Genomic DNA, 16,037 nt, shown 5'->3' with positions numbered 1-16,037 from the left:
TCTTGGGTTCTTTGGAAGGCTGGCTCCCTCAAATTCCTCCCCCTACCCCCTCTGAGAGTTTGAGTCCAGCTAACACCTCAGCACAAGGAGGGACCTAGATTCCAGGAGCATGGCCTTAGGAATGCTGGGAATCTTTTCCTTCCGGAGTATCCAGACTTGGACACCCACACAGCATGATGGTGGAAACGAAGCAGCTCTGCGTGACTTCTGACTCAGGGGTCTGACTTCTCCCACAGGTAAACAGGACGTGGTACTCACAGCCCACATTCCCTCACGGTGTGGCACCCACACCCAAGCTGCCTCCTCAGCCTCTCGAACCCAGGCTCTGTTGCGGAGGATAATAACACAGTCTTGACACAGCTGGCTCAAGAACAAATCCTAGTTGTGACACCCACAGACAAGTTACTTCATTTCTCTGGGCCTTGATTTCTTCATCTACAAAGTGTGGGTAATAATAGTAAGGATGGAAAGAGCTTGTGTTTGTAAGGTGCTTTAAATGGTGCCTGATGGTACACAGTAAACATCAGATAAGCAACAGCTGTTATTATCCTTATCATCCCTGGCTCCACGCCGGCTTTGTGTTCTCTGTAACTTCTCTGTACCCAGTATTTCCCATACACCATCTCTTGGTTAATACAAGATGGGTTTCTTTACATGGTATAGCATTTACCGGCCCATCACAGGTAAGATAGAGCTGGTTTTGGTTTTTAACATTAGCATTTTAAAGCTAAAATCTTTGAGGGTAATCTTTGTTTTAGGGACAGGGTCTTACTCTGAAGCCCTGGCTGGGCTGAAACTTTTCATATAGTTCTGGATGACTTCAAACTCACAAGAAATCTGCCTGCCTCTGCCTCCTGAGTGCCGGCATTAAAGGCTATTGTTACCATGCCTAACAACAGTAATCTTTTGCCCAGTCTAAGTTGGAACCTACTATGTAGCCTAGGCTGGTCTCAGAATCAGGGCAGTCCTCCTACCGCAGCTTCCAGAGCACCAGGATTATGGTTTCTGGAAAATAATCTTCTTGGTGAGATTTACCTAAGATTTGTTTTATTTTTAGTGATGTATGTTTGTGGGTCTGTGTGGGTGTGTGCCCATGAGTTCGGGAACCCCTGGAATCCAAGTAGCTGTCCCATCTCCTGGAGCTGGAGTCGAATGTGGTTGTGAACTGCCCAGCATGGGTTCTGGCAACAAAGCTGCGTCCTCTATAAATAAAGAGCAGACTGGGGGCCTCATGTAACTCAGGCTGGCTTGGGACTCTACACGTTCCAAATGACCTTCGACTTCTGATCTTTCTTGTTCTGCCTCCCAAGTGCTGGGACTACAGGTGTGTGCCTTCATGGCCTGCTTTGGTTTATCATGGTTTTTAAGCAGACATTAAAATTTTAGGAGTTTGATGGCTTTCATGGTCACTTGGGAGAACTTACTCACTTATTCCAATGACACTGTCATAATTCACACCTTTTGTAGAACTTTTCTTTGGGAAGGTGTGCCTCACATTTTTAAATATCTTCAGGGGGCTGGCAAGGTGACTCTGTGCTTAAGAACACCTGCTGCTCTTTCAGATGACCCGAGTTCAGTTCCCAGCACCTGTGTTGGGCAGCTCACGACTGCCTGTACCTCCAGCTTTAGATCTGAATCTTTTCTAGACTCCATGAGCACCTCCATACACATATGCATAAAACCATCTTCAATTGATGGTAAGTCTTCATCTTTGTTGTCTATACAACATCTATGTGTGTACATGCATGTGGATTCTTTTGTGTGGTTCATGCTATGGCACATGTGTCAAAATCAGAGGATAACCTTAGGCATCCTCACTTTCTCCTTGTTTGGCTTTTCCTGTTGTTGCTAGTGGGTGTTTGTTTGTTTGTGAGGCAGAATCTTACTATGTAGACCTGACTGGCCTCAAATTCAGAGATCTGCTTGCCTCTACCTCAAAGTGCTAGGGTTAAAACCACGCACCACCATGCCCAGGTTCAGAAACCACCGTGCTCAGGACAGGGTTTTCCAGATCTGTGTATCAGGATATCTGGTCCCCAAACTGCTGGGATTCCGAGGACTCTCCTGTATCTTTCCACCCGCCATAGGAGACCGTGATTATGGACACACGGATCGTCACACTCAGCTTATGTGAGATCTGTGGATTCAAACTTAAGCTCTCGCTTAACGGTGAGCCATCTCCCAACCCAAATCTTATTCAACAAAGGTAGAATAAGATGAGCACAAGGTGTTTCACAGGTCTAGAGAGATGACTCGGCAGTTAAGAGCACTGACTGCTCTTCCAGAGGCCCTCAGTTCAATTCCCAGCAACCACATGGTGGCTCACAACCATCTGTAGTGAAATCTGATGCCCTCTTCTGGAGTGTCTGAAGACAGCAACAGTGTACTCACATACATGAAATACATTTTAAAAACAAGAAAGAAAGAAATGAGAGCTCACAAACAAACAAAAACAACAACAAAAAGCCAAGGTGTTCCACAGTCAGTGGGTTCCTTTAAGCTCATTTATGGCTTCCTGTCACTTGTTCCATAGCCTTTATGGCCAAGAACCCAAACTGGTGATCTTCCTTTTCCAAACCAGAATTTCTTCCATTTTTTTCCTCTTCCCTTTCCTTTGCTGGCTCCATAACCTAGGCAATACCTGCAAGCTCTCCCCTCCTTTCCTCTTCCTTTATTGACCCATCCCCAAGGCCAGGCCATTTTGTCCCTTAAATAACCAATCTACCTGCTTCTCCCTGCTGTGTTCTCACGCTCCTGGTCCAAGCTGTCATCATATCCTGCCTCCATGTCATTCGCATACACACTGGTCTATGGTCTTTCTCCCTCTGTGTGATTTACAGAGACCTTTCCATATCTCAAACCAGTCACATTCTGGCATGCTTCTACTGCTGTTTAAAACCCTTTAATGGAGCAAGTGTCAAGTGGTGCCCAGGTCCTTTGCTCCTTCTGCCATCGTCTCCCAGCCTATGGCACTAGGCTTGGTGGCACAGACTGTAATCCCAGCACTTATTTCCTATCTCTACAGTGGAGGATGGCTTTGTGACCAGCCTTGACCAATACTAGCAAGAGGCAGAGATCATGTGTGTGTTCAGGAGCCTCATCCTCCACAGCAGTGCACATCTGCCTGCTGGGAGGCTGCCCTGAGACCACCACAGAAGGCCACAGCAGTGCACATCTGCCTGCTGGGAGGCTGCCCTGAGACCACCACAGAAGGCCACAGCAGTGTACATCTGCCTGCTGGTAGGATGCCCTGAGACCACCACAGAAGGCCACAGCAGTACACATCTGCCTGCTGGAAGGATGCCCTGAGACCACCACAGAAGGCCACAGCAGTGCACATCTGCCTGCTGGTAGGATGCCCTGAGACCACCACAGAAGGCCACAGCAGTGCACATCTGCCTGCTGGAAGGATGCCCTGAGACCACCACAGAAGGCCACAGCAGTACACATCTGCCTGCTGGTAGGATGCCCTGAGACCACCACAGAAGGCCACAGCAGTACACATCTGCCTGCTGGAAGGATGCCCTGAGACCACCACAGAAGGCCACAGCAGTGCACATCTGCCTGCTGGAAGGATGCCTGAGACCACCACAGAAGGCCACAGCAGTGCACATCTGCCTGCTGGAAGGATGCCCTGAGACCACCACAGAAGGCCACAGCAGTGCACATCTGCCTGCTGGAAGGATGCCCTGAGACCACCACAGAAGGAAGTAGGGTTAGACACAAGCACTGGAGGCGAGTGCTGAGTGCCTGACATCCTAATGAAGATGTCTGGAATATTCTTGCTCTGTCAACCTGCTCAGTGAATACAGACACATGAAGGAGACCAAGTGAAAGAACAGAGGGACTCCCAGCCAACCCACAGGAGGATGAAAAAGTTTTAAATTATTTTACTTAAAATTATGTCTGTCCCTGTGTGTGTGTGTCCTTCTGTTTGTTGTGTGTGCATACATGCTCATGGAGGTGCCTGCTGAGGCAAAAAGAGGGTGTCAGATGCTCCCCCAGGGAGTGGAGTGGTGGGGTGTGAGCTGCCTGAAGACCCTCAGAAGAGAATGGGGTCCTTTATAAGCACAGCGTGTACCTTCACTGCTCAGTCATCTTTTCAGCCCTCCTCCCCCTCACCTCAATTTCCCAGCACTCGGGAGGCAGAGGCAGGCGGATTTCTGAGTTCGAGGCCAGCCTGGTCTACAAAGTGAGCTCCAGGATAGCCAGGGCTATATAGAGAAACCCTGTCTCAAAAAAAACAAAACAAAAAAAAAAACAAAACAACAACAACAACAAAAAAAAACCAAAAAAAACAAAAACAAAACCAACCTCAATTTCATTTTTAACCAAAACAGATACTGCTCTGTTATCTTTAGGATCAGGATAATATTCTGAACTGCCCAGGGGTTCTCGTGGGCCCTGACCTCAGTGTGTCAGTCTCTCTTTGCTCCGTGGACACTCTGGCTTTGGAGACTCTGGGGTTGGTTCTATTATGGTTAGGATCTTAAATGTCCCCTAAAGCCATGTGTTGCCTGCTTGGTTCCCAGGTTATGGTGCTTTGGAGGAGGAACAGAACTGTTAGGATTTAGGTTAAGGGCTGTGGGAGGGGTATACTGAGAACAGGGAGCACTTTGATCCACTATGACGGTGCCACAGGCTCCAAAGCAAAAGGCCCAAGCAGCCGGGTGCTGAAACCGAGACAATCATGAGCCGGAAGCAACTGTTCCTCTTCCTTTGGTTACCTCAGGTGTTTTGTCTCAGCAACAGAAAGCTGACTGACACTAACTGCATCTTCCTTTCTGCTGCCAGGCCCTTGCTTTTAACAGCTCCTCCATCTGCTCTCAGGGCAGCCTCACCATGGCCTGGACTCATTCTAGGTGCTGCTAACACCGCATGCTTCCCTCTGGACATTGGGCAACACAAGTTTGTACTAGAACAGTGACCATGCGATTGTTTCTCCCAGCAGCAAACTACATGAAGGCCATTCCACATTCCCGTGCCATACCACAGAGTGACTCAGTGCCCAAATGCTCACTGAACTCATGAATAAGGTGGATGAGAAATAATGGCAAATGTCTATATACAAAGGAGGTTTTGTTTACAAGGGACTTCCAAACTACCGCTGGAGGTAATCCTAAAAGGAGGTTTTAAAGGGTGTTGAACAGAAGCAGGGAAAATAAACAAAAATGTGTTAAGCACTGGGGGAAGCATTAGAAGCAGCGCATTGCTCTCCAAGAGAACTATTTAAGGAGAATACTATTTTGAATTGATAAATCCTTGTATGTTTGTCACAGAAGAACTAATCATAGCTTAGTCATACATCTTGCTTCTTTGAATCCTCCACAGTCTTCCAGAATGAGTGGGAGATTAGAGGGGTAGATGTGAGCACTCATTAGTTGCTGCTGAGGGCTGGAAAGGCAGGCTGCCCTGCACTCTGACAGACGACATCAGGATGAGAGGGGAAGGAGGGAGCCGCTGAGGTTACATTTAAGGGTAGCAGACTTGTCTTCCTTTGCCCTGGATCACTGCAGGTTGTAACTTCCCACCCACTTCCTTTCCTCCCAGAAACAGAGCCCATAAACAATGGAAATAGCGGAAATAGCGGCAGGACCTGAGGAGCCTTCCCACCTGGCCTTTTGCTGGTTTCCCTCACAAATTGTGGCTCTTTCCCTCTCTGTATCCTCTCCAAAGAGACAGGTCTCATGGTACCACTCTATCACAAAACCACAACTCCCGTGACCTTTCCTATCTAGCCACAACAAAACTGCTTCATTTCTGGGTCTCTGTAGATATGAGACATAGGGAAGACCTACAAGGAGACCTACAAGGCAAGAGGTGTGGCAGGGCTCAGTGGTTAAGAGCACTGACTGCTCTTCCAGAGGTCCTGAGTTCCCCCGAAACCACATGGTGGCTCACAACCATCTGTAATGGGAGCTGATGCCCTCTTCTGGCAACAGTTTATTCTTACACAAATATTTGATACTAAATAAATATTTTTTAAAAACAAACGTGTGTTTGTGTGTGTGTGTGTTGTATGTGTGTGCTCGTGTGCATGGATGCAAGCGAATGGTTAAGAGTCCTGGCTGCTTTTGCAAAGGACCTAAGTTTGCTCCCAGCATGTACATGGTGCCTCACAGTCCTCCCATAGGTACAGGCACACTTGTGATGCACAGATATACATGCAGGCAAAAGGCTCAGACACATAAAACCTTAAAAGACACAAAGGGTGAGATGGGGTGGGTGGTAGAGTGGTGGCTCAGTGGCTGCTCTTGCAAGAGGACCTCCGTCCAATTCCCAGCATCCACAAAACAGCTTGCGATTGTTTGTAACTGCAGTCCCTGAGGATCCAACACCTTCTTCTGGCTTCTGTTGCCTTTAGGAGCAAATGTTGCATAAACTATACATGCAGGCAAAATATCCACCTAAAAATTAAAGTGGGGAGGGCAGGGAAACAAGATGGCTAAAAGGATGATGATGATTGCTGTCAACCGTGGCATCCTGAGTTTGATCCCTAGGACCCACCTGGTGGAAGGAGGGAACCAAACTATGTCCTCTGACCTCCTAAGAGCACCGTGGCATGTGTGTCCATACACATACACAAAATGAAAGTTTAAAATGTAATGCACAAAAGGTGGAGAGTGTTAGCTGCATCTTTCATGAGGAAGATAAGGGGAGGGGTCAACGAAACTAAGGCACATCACTAGTTTCAAAAGGAAGGATGAGGCCCTGTGCCAGGGGTACCTGGTATTTAAGATCCTTCAAGAGAACCATAACCAAGGGTGAGATGCCTGACCTGAGCCACTCACATGGACGGAGAGAAAACTAGGGTTGAGAGCTTTCTAACAAAGCAGTAAGAGGAAGTGTCAAATGAGACGGTGCCCCTAAGGCCCCACCCCCAACCCTGCAATTTCAGACGTGGTCGTGAGGATCAAGCTGAGATTTTTATTTACAGATCCCTGGGAGGTCTTACAGCAGAGGGGCCATCTTTATTGCTTTAGGTTTATTGCCAGGAAGACGACTGAAGTCATCTGCTGCTACATACAAAGTCCAGTTCAAGCCCAAGTTTTCCCCCAGACCTTTTACAACCCCGTCTTTGCCAGTGGCCAAACGCACTAAATCCTCCAGAGCACTTTGTTTTCTAAGGGCCACCTTGCCATTTCTGCGACACAGCCAGTACATTTCTTTCTGCCTTTGTCAACATTTGTCTTCCCCAACTTTATCCCCTCTCTGTAAACACAAAGTGTGACTCTAGTTCTAGATTTAAGTCTTCCACCTCCAGGCAGGAGGCAGGAGTCTGCATTCCAAAGATTATAATTACTTTCTGCCAGGGCCAGCCTGGCTTCTATTAAACAAATACTACAAAGCCCCGTTCCCAGTGTAGGTTCTTGCCCCCTTGATGACATTTCAAGGCCCATTTTTGAGATAGTCTCAATGTTTCTTTTAGCTGCTCTATGTTTTCTGGGTTTCAGCAATAGGGGGAAGAAATGAGCGGAGCGGTGCAAGACCAAATGGCAGAGAGGAGAAGGCTCATGCCCTAGATTAGCGAGAAGGCCTAGCCCTAGGAACAGTAGGGGCGTAGAGGCTGGGTGGGAGATCTACTTTCTCTCTCGGTGCCCCATGGTGAAAGGATATGGCTTTGTTCATGCGAATCGCTACTCGAAGCCGGGACTCGTTGGAGGGCGGAGCTACCCTGATTCTGCCGCGGCGCTGCGTGGGAGCAGGGTTTGGTTGGTGGGGGTCCGGAGCTGATTGCAGGATGCAGGAAAGTGGCTTTCCAGAGGGTACAATCACTCCGCATTGGGTCCCCGCGCCCCCAACGGACTACTTCTTGGAATGCGATTTGTTCCCCAAGAGCGCATCTATTTCCACCACCGTTTGCGGCGTCAGCTGACTCAGCACCTTGAGAATCGGCAGTAGAGAGGGCAGGTTTTGCTGGGTCACCGAGTTAAGGGCATGATGAAGGCCACAGTGGGACCCACTGAGAAAGTCTCAGCTGTTTGACAGCTTGGCACTGTCTCCCTGGACTTCCCTTTACAAATGACAACTCTGTAAGAAGGTTGGTCATTCAGTCCATTCAGGGTTAGACAGCATGGAAAGGGGAGAGAAAGGAATTCTGTTTCTGAATCAATCGCTAACTCACCTGTAGGGAGCCCAGATGTTCCATCAGCTGCTCTGCACTGGACACCCCCAGTAAAACAGAGCTGACACCCTCGCTTCGGAGACACCAGGCTGGGACCAGAGGAGAGAAAAGAAAAGAAAAGGGCCAGATAGATCAGTGTGGGCACTCAGACTCCAGAAGTGTCTGAAGAGGGTCTTCTCTAAGAACGAACTAGTCTAGAGAAAGATTTAGGAGTCCGTGAGGCAGGGCCCCTGCCGGGTCTCACCTATAGCTAGTTGGGCCACGGTGCAGCCTAGCTGGCGAGCAGTTGGGAGAAGATCCATCACTCTGGCTTGTTGCTTCTTGCCTTCCTCACTCTGAACTTTTTCTTTGAGCCACTGGTAGCCCTGGAAGCCAAGGAGAATCAGCAAAGGGCCCTACCTACCCCCTCTTTGACCACACTGCTGCCTAGCTGGCCCAGCCCTGCTTCCCTCAGCCGCCAAGTCTGACCTTGACAGTGGCTTTGCAAGTATCCGGAACTCGCCCATCATACTTGCTAGTAATGAGGCCGCACGCCAGGGGGGACCAAGTGACTGAGCCAACACCTAAGAACAAGAGGATTTGGTGTGGAACAGGGACTTATATCATGGGTGAGGCAGGAAAGGGTGTGTGGGGGGGAATGAGGGTCTGCACACCAATTTTGTGGTAGAGCTCAGGCAGCTGCATCTCCACCTTCTCCCTCTGAAAGAAGTGGTTCTCCGCTTGCTCGCACACAGGAGGGATCAGATTGAACTGTCTGGCCATGGAGTAGGCCTCCTGGGTGGGTGTGCAAAGGAGACAGGGGTCAGAGCAATCCTTTGTTTTCTTCTTTCTCAGTGCAGTGAGGTATGGACTGGTCATGAGGCAAGGGAACCAGATATGGAGTGTGTGTGTGTGAGTGAGTGAGTGTTGTGTGAGTGTGTGAGTGTATGTGTGAGTGTGTATGTGAGTGTGTGTGTGTGTATGTGAGAGAGAGAGAGAGAGAGAGAGAGAGAGACATACCATGATTTCTGCAGCACTCCATCTGGATGTCCCCCAGTATAGGGCCAGGCCCTGGTTGATGACATAGGTCATGGCTCTCACAATCTCTAGGTGCACAAGAGAGGAAAACCCTTGATGTCTGACCCATAGATTCCTAGACTCCAGATCCATTGCAGCTAGACTCTGCCCACCACAACAAGACCCCAGGTCTGTCTGCAGCCATGTCTGTTCTTCACCCTTGGATCTGAGCCTCTGCCAGTGAGATTGGGGGATGTTTGACTGGGAGAAGGCTGGCTTCCTGATGCAAGTTTGAAAGATGCTCAGTTTTAAAGGGCTGCCAGGTTTGGGGGTGCTGGTTCTTACCCTCCATAGGACTATTAGGATCTGAACGATTGGCAAATACTATATCAACGTATTCCAGCTGGAGGCGGTCCAGGGATCCTTGCAAGCCTGGGGGGTGGGGGAGGGAAAGGAAGGTAAATACTACCTTCAATGAAAATATCAGACCATACCCTCTTGACATAGTCAACTTAATCTTTCACTCCAGGACATCAGGGACATTCCCAATTCTTCTGGCCTCCATGGCTACCCACCTCAGGTTCCCAGGCACCGACTCTCACCTTCAATGATGTGTTTGCGACTCAAGCCACGCTCTGTTTCTGCCCTGTAGGAAAAGGCTACGTCAAGGAGCGGGGCTTACCTGAAGCTATGGAGAACTGGGATGGCACGAGTCCTTACCGGCAGGTGTGGAGCAGCAAACCCCCCACTCCTATCCCATAGACCACAGATCCTTCGTAAGGCTTCGCCCCAAGTACTCACTGTCCACCCCAAAAAATCTTGGTGGTGATAACATAGCTTGATCTCCTGGAAAAAGCAAAACAATATTTCCAGCAGGAAAATGATATTTGGTTGATCATGTCTCCAGCAGCCACCACCCCCTGAACAGTCTCACCTCCAGCCTTTGCTCTTGAGAATATTGCCAAGGGTTCTTTCAGCCCTGAAATAAAGACAATGCAAGGACACGCATCTCCTTAAGATAGAATATTTCTCTCCTCTTCTCCCAGTGTGTCCTCTCTAGCAGAGAGAAGCGTGGGGGAAAGGAACCACGCCGGAGTCTCAGCTTGACTTTGGACAAAGGCAAGAAGCTCCCAGAGCTAGGAGTGTATACTTTCAATTAATTCACCTATGTTGTGTATCAACTATGTACCAAACCCTATTGTGGGTGCTTAAGGGGTAGACTGCAACAGGGCAAGAGAAACAGACTGGGTTACTCTCCCCTTCCTCTGCCTCTATAAAATTCCAGCCACCCTCCTAATCCCAGCTCTGGTTCTGCCTGTGACTGCCAGTTTGTGGGGAGCCCTTTCGTCAGCTTCCATAGAGTTGCTCACACAGGTCCCCTTTTCTTCTTCCCTCCCACATTTAGAAACAAGATCTCACTTTGTTAGCCCAGGTTAGCCTCAAATTCTCATTCCTCTCCCCTTACCCTCCCAATGCTGGAACTATAGGTGAGTGCCATCATGCCCAGCCTATAGAGTTCTGTTAGTACATGATTATGGGCTGTGACAAGTCTGAAATTATTGAACCATGGTATAACGCTGGATCTTTCCTATGTCCCTTGTTTGTATAATCTCCTAGACTCTATGTTTTTCAAGCTTATGTTGACCTCTTCCCAGAAACAGTGCATGTGTTTTGCTGGTCTCTATGAAGGTTCCTGAGAAGAGAAGCTCCAGGGAGGTGGGAAGGCTCTGAGTTGAGCAGCAAATATACTTGTATGAAGCAGACATTTACTTAATGTCAGAAAGTAGTACCGATTGTCACGGGTGCTCGATGGTCATGACCAATTCTGGGCAGTTGGGTAAAGGTTTCTTGGAGGAGCTGACCCTGAGCTAAGTCTTGAAGAAGAATGTTTATCAAATAAAGAGGCAGAGTAGGCAATGTAGACTTCGGCTGCTCCCAACGTAAGGCCATAGGCATGGGATGTGATGTGCTGTGTTTGAAAATACAGCTTCAGGATAAATTTGTTGGTTTTATTTGAATGTGACTGCACAGTAATGTCTAATGACCTCTAATCCAGAGGGGAAAGCATTGTGGGAACTACAACTCCCACAATACACAGGGTGTCTACTAGCCTGAAAAGTTGGAACTTTATTGTTCCCAGAATTCCCAGGTCTCTCTCTTCAAAGAGGGAAACAAGAATCCCTGATGTTCTCTCAAGCTGCCTTCCAAATATAACTTTACTCTTTCACCCCAGTTCTTACTTTCCTGCCGCGTACACTTCAGCAGTGTCAAACAGGTTTACGCCGTGCTCATAGGCAACTGTCAGGAGATCTTCTGCTGTCTAGGGAGGCGAGAAAAAGTTGAAGATGAACGGTTGCCCTTAGTGACTTCCCTGCCTGCATCTTAACCCACAGCACTTCAGCCCTGGTCCCCACATTTTCTCTCCTTTGCTCATCCTCTAGCTTCAGGTCCTTTACCCTGCCCCCAGGCTCATCCAAATCCTTTTCTTATTCCCTCGCCACAACCACCTGGACCCTGTTTCTAGGTCCCATCACATATACCTCATCTGAGATCTGAGAGCCAAACGTGACCCAGGTACCTGCAAGAGAGAATTCAGACCCGTGAGAACTGTGGGAGACAGGCCGTAAAATCGTGCCCCTTTTCCTCAGTTTCTGTTCTAACTCACCAAGGCCAAGACAGGACACCCGGAGCCCAGACTTCCCTAGGTTCCTGCAGGATACAGAAGCAGCAGGAAAGGATGAAGCCTCCACTGGGGACTTGGATTATCAGTCCCCAGCTCCTGTCCTTCCAAGCCCTCAAGGGTCTCAGTCCAAAGAAACCAAACCCAGTGGGCTGATGGGGCGGACAGTGCTATCCCATAGCAGAGGCCCTAGGAATATTGTTGAAAGAACAAGTGAACAAAGGCGATTGACCCTAGAGCCACTGTTCAGTGCCTCCGTTCCCTCCTATTATCTCTGCCTTCTGGTTTCCTCTTCCTGGGTGAGGTCCTGCCTGTGTCTGAGTCGTCTCTGTGATGCGTGGAGTAGTGGGATTTGAAAAATGTGGCTGATTGTGGTGACATGTAAACCAACTCAGGCACGTTGATGAGGTCAGTAAAGGCAGCAGCAGGGATGGGGGGGGCTTTGACAGGAAAGTCCAGCTCTCTCTCTTCCTCTCTTCATTGACCTCTGAGATTGAACTAGAGACCCTCCTTCTTTTTCCAAGGCACAGATTAAACAGCCCTACTTCCTAGTCAGGGCTGCTACAGGGAGAAGATTGGATACTTCGGAGGACAAAGGTGGGTCACATTAATGACCTCAGCTCATTCCCAAGCAAAAGTGCTCCCCACCCTCCTTCTGAGAGTCTCTGGCCGGTAGTCCTCTGAGTTAAAAGTAAAATTTTCACAACCCTTCCCGCCAACTCTTGTCTTACAGCATGAGGGCGAAAGATGTGGTCCATCCTTTCAAATGTCCCTTCCCTCTCTAGGGCCCTGATCCTACCCTGGAAAGGTTGAGGGAGACTGGCTTCGGGGCTGGTGGGGGCAATATCTGGGTCAGGCGCCCCAACCGGCCAGAGTGAGATGCTGTTTCCCTCCCTCCTCTCCCCAGGACGCCAACCCAAGGACACTCCATTGGAGGGGGTGGGGGGAGCAGCCTGGAGATCCAGGCGTTCCCCGCTTTTTTACGGGTAAGGAGGACAACTCAGGGGCATCGTTTAGGTATGACAGGACTCTGTCAACCTTGGTAAACTTGATTTCAAAGTTGGGGGAACTAACAGAGGAAGAGAGTGAGTGCGTGTGAGAGAGAAGAGGGGGGGGTGAGCCAGACCTTTAAGCTAAGTTTGAAGGGGTCTTAGGCGGCTAACCCAGAAAGCCTCAGGGGTCCCAAAAGAGGAGCATATGGATAGGCTGCCCGGCCACCCCATACCTGTATTTCATGCCAGTGCCTCGGCCGGTGCTCTCTCGAAGGGCCCCAGCAGGTGCTGGGGGTCTAGGGACCACTGCAGCTCGTGACTTCGAGCTCGGTCCTCCACCCCCCGGAGGGTTCCCATGCCCTCCGCCCACTGGCCCTCCATTACCGCCCCCAGGACCGGGCCGGGGTCCACAGAGACGGTCCTCACTGCTCCGGCTGCGAAGGTTCTGCTCGGTACACGCGATAGACACCTGCATGCCGGATGGCCAGGGCGGGGGAGGGGGCTCCGAGGGAGCGGGAGGAGGGAGCCGGGAAGTCCGAGGGCAGACACCGGTGTGGTGGTAATAGCGCGATCGCAGGGAGAGCGGGAAGGCTGAGAAGGCTGCAGCTAGAGCCGCCAAACGGGATCGGGCCCGCGGGGGCGGGCTGTTGGAGGTCGCGGGTCTTGCGGTGGGAAAGGAAAACCGTGGGGTCGCCCGGAGTGGTGGGTATTCGGGTGCTGGGAGCTGTGATGAAGGGATTGGGAGGATAAACGGGTAAGGATAAAGAAAAGTCGAGGACGGTCTTCAAGGATAGCTACCCAGGAACAAGGGGTAGCAAAAGACGGGTGCCACTTCAGCTGGAACCGCTGCGGGACCGCTGTGCTCCCAGCCGCGTCGGCAGCAAGCCCAGCTCATTAACATTCAGGCCACGCCCCTTCATCTGCATGGAGCCGCCTGCCTCTGAGTAGAACACGCTGCTCATCTGCATAAGCTCCGCCTGCAGAAGCTCCAGAACTTAAATAATCAGTGTGCCTTGCCCAGAACATCCCGTTTTAGGAACGGGGTTCTCACTTTCTGTACTTGAATCGTGTCCGCTTTCATTCCGGTCAGTGGTGTGCACTCGAGAGGGCGTTTTTTGTTCCCCGAGAAAACTAGATTTGGAGACATTGTCACAGCTAAAGGTAAGACAGGATGTGTGTACTACATCTATCAAGTGGTAGCAAAGGTTGCTGCTAAAATTCTAAAACACAACAAAGTATCCAGCTCGAGAGAAATCTGCTGGGAAAACCTCTTTATAGGCTTCAGGGATGTGTGGCTACCCTAGTTCTCATTTTTGTGTGAGTCACACTGGGAGGGGCCACAGGAACTCACACTCAGGCAGCAGAGGGTGACAAAAAGTTTATTCAGTTTATTCTGTGTTTCTCACAGAGTCAAGCAGGGATAAAACTGGCGTAGACTCCTGTGAGCTTCATTCTTATGACTTGAAGGCAGTGGGTGGTAGGCCTTCGGGGGAAAGCTCTCGGAGACAGGTAGATGGAAGGGCTCTCAATGTAACAAGTGAGATGGGCCCAGGCAGTCACAGGTTCTTCTGAGGGGTGAGGTAGATGTTTCAGCCAGCTCTGGCAGAGAAGAAGGGCAAAGATCGGACATAGGAGTCTAGCCGGGATCGAAAGAGCTCACTTTGCACAGTTTGTCCCAGCGGGCACAGAGGATTCTTCACAACAAACTCCACATACAGCTGCGAAAAGGAGGGTGTGTGAGCCTGATGTGAGACACTTTTCATTTTCAATCTCAAACATGGTGTAATCTCGAGAATATAAGAATACACGGGTGGGGTTGGGGTGGAGAGAGCTCAGGAATTAAGAAAGCATACTACTGCTTTTGCAGAGGTTAGTCAGAGCCTAGCACCCATGTTGGTCAGCTCACAACTGCCTGTAATTCTCCAGAGGATCTGTCCTCCACAGACACTTGTGCTCATGTGCACACATACCCTCTACACAATACATATAATTAAAATAAGAAATACATCATTTATAAAAAAAAAACCCAAAAACCTGCACAAGCTCTCCCTTAGAGAAGCTATTACTGTTTAAGGAGCTAAAGGCTCTGGAGAAAACTGAGTTCAACAGGGATGTGATACAGAAGGATAAGGGCAGAAAACCCGAGGGACTCCTAGGGCTCTAGGAGGAAAAGGGTTCCTCTACTGACACTGACCGCACTGTAGATATGGTGTAGAACATCTCGGATAGGGCCCACGCCCAAGTCAGTATTCATGACAACCTTGATTCCAGTGGGAGTCTCGTAGTAATGGAGTTTGTAACGGCTAGTTTGGAAAGACAGAAAGCCATCCTTCCTGCAGAAATGAGTATTCAGACAGGAGTGAAATCACTCCCAAAGAAATATTTGTGATGCCCTCAAGGTCAACTCCTTCCTATTCATATAGATAGTTTGTAGCAGGTTCATTGAGTAAAAACACCTCCGGTCATCCCCACCCCCGATGTAATTGCAACTGCCTTCACTCTCTCCCCACTTTCAGACCATTCCTGTATCCGCTCCTGCCAGCTTCAAGATTCTCGATCCAGATTCAGCCTCTCTAAAACACACCCTCCCCTCTTTGGGGCCACACGCCACTTCCATTCCAAAACAATATCTCCTGTTCCCAAGGCTGGCTAGCTAGCCCTCCCTTCAACACCCCTCTAAAACCACCGTACATGTCTAGCGGGGACATCTTGCTGACAAACGAACGAATGGAGAAGAGCATTCCATACATCAGCTTGTACTCCTGGAGGGAGAGGTGGTAGAATTAGATCTCGGTTATGGAGGGGGGACAGGATGGGAATAGGAAGGACTTGGGATTTGGAGGAAGAGGACTGGACTGGGACTATGTGCATTTGGGGATTCGCTGGGACCCTCCGATCACCTCTTCCTTAGGGATCCCTGCTTGCTTCTTGCGGTGCCACTCGCTGTAGTGTAGACACACTCCATTCCGGTCAAAAAGGTACAGATTGTGGACAGTCATCTGCAAGATAAAGAGCCTCGCTCAGTGGCTGGTACCCAACTCTCTAGAACCTGATTCTTCAGCCAGGTGGGAACCCCACCCCCGGACTCACCGGAATTGCTCTGAAAGAGGGTGACAAGCTACTTCCGGTTTATAAAGCCCAGCTGGGTCGTAAGCGGCAACCTCAAGAACCCTTAACTCCGCCCCGATAGTCTTACTAGACTCCGCCTCCCTCCTGAAGCCAATCCGTGGTCGCCGATGCCGCG

General features: G+C 49.7%; 2 protein-coding genes across 2 annotated transcripts; both read right to left on the bottom strand.

Annotated features, from left to right (window-relative positions):
• Positions 1–6,908: 6,908 nt before the first annotated feature.
• Positions 6,909–13,692, bottom strand: Kcnab3 (potassium voltage-gated channel, shaker-related subfamily, beta member 3). The gene is made up of 14 exons (NM_010599.4): positions 13,027–13,692; positions 11,787–11,830; positions 11,662–11,699; positions 11,362–11,441; positions 10,056–10,100; positions 9,923–9,967; positions 9,724–9,767; positions 9,467–9,553; positions 9,125–9,210; positions 8,779–8,899; positions 8,594–8,688; positions 8,370–8,490; positions 8,126–8,214; positions 6,909–7,884 (listed from the first exon to the last, which is right to left on the bottom strand). The coding sequence occupies exons 1-14, from the start codon at positions 13,266–13,268 to the stop codon at positions 7,807–7,809; spliced, it is 1,215 nt and encodes a 404-aa protein (NP_034729.3). The 5' UTR covers positions 13,269–13,692; the 3' UTR covers positions 6,909–7,806.
• Positions 13,693–14,156: 464 nt separating this feature from the next.
• Trappc1 (trafficking protein particle complex 1) lies at positions 14,157–15,964 on the bottom strand. The gene is made up of 5 exons (NM_001024206.2): positions 15,884–15,964; positions 15,694–15,792; positions 15,485–15,555; positions 14,988–15,126; positions 14,157–14,511 (listed from the first exon to the last, which is right to left on the bottom strand). The coding sequence occupies exons 2-5, from the start codon at positions 15,790–15,792 to the stop codon at positions 14,383–14,385; spliced, it is 438 nt and encodes a 145-aa protein (NP_001019377.1). The 5' UTR covers positions 15,884–15,964; the 3' UTR covers positions 14,157–14,382.
• Positions 15,965–16,037: the final 73 nt, after the last annotated feature.

This window comes from Mus musculus, chromosome 11, assembly GCF_000001635.26.
Source record: "Mus musculus strain C57BL/6J chromosome 11, GRCm38.p6 C57BL/6J".
Taxonomy (NCBI): Eukaryota; Metazoa; Chordata; class Mammalia; order Rodentia; family Muridae; genus Mus; species Mus musculus.
Note: the sequence above shows the minus strand (reverse complement) of the source record. Positions and strands in the feature narration are given on the sequence as shown.

What these genes read in the sequence shown, in the direction of transcription:
- Trappc1 (NM_001024206.2), bottom strand. Translation starts at nt 15,792, where the DNA reads ATGACTGTCCACAATCTGTACCTTTTTGACCGGAATGGAGTGTGTCTA. An exon ending in CAGGGATCCCTAAGGAAGAG is followed by an intron (nt 15,556 to 15,693) that starts GTGATCGGAGGG and finishes CTCTCCCTCCAG; the next exon opens with GAGTACAAGCTGATGTATGG. An exon ending in TACACCATATCTACAGTGCG is followed by an intron (nt 14,512 to 14,987) that starts GTCAGTGTCAGT and finishes TCCTTTTCGCAG; the next exon opens with CTGTATGTGGAGTTTGTTGT.
- Kcnab3 (NM_010599.4), bottom strand. Translation starts at nt 13,268, where the DNA reads ATGCAGGTGTCTATCGCGTGTACCGAGCAGAACCTTCGCAGCCGGAGC. An exon ending in GGTGTCCTGTCTTGGCCTTG is followed by an intron (nt 11,700 to 11,786) that starts GTGAGTTAGAAC and finishes TCTCTCTTGCAG; the next exon opens with GTACCTGGGTCACGTTTGGC. An exon ending in CTTGCAAAGCCACTGTCAAG is followed by an intron (nt 8,491 to 8,593) that starts GTCAGACTTGGC and finishes CTTGGCTTCCAG; the next exon opens with GGCTACCAGTGGCTCAAAGA.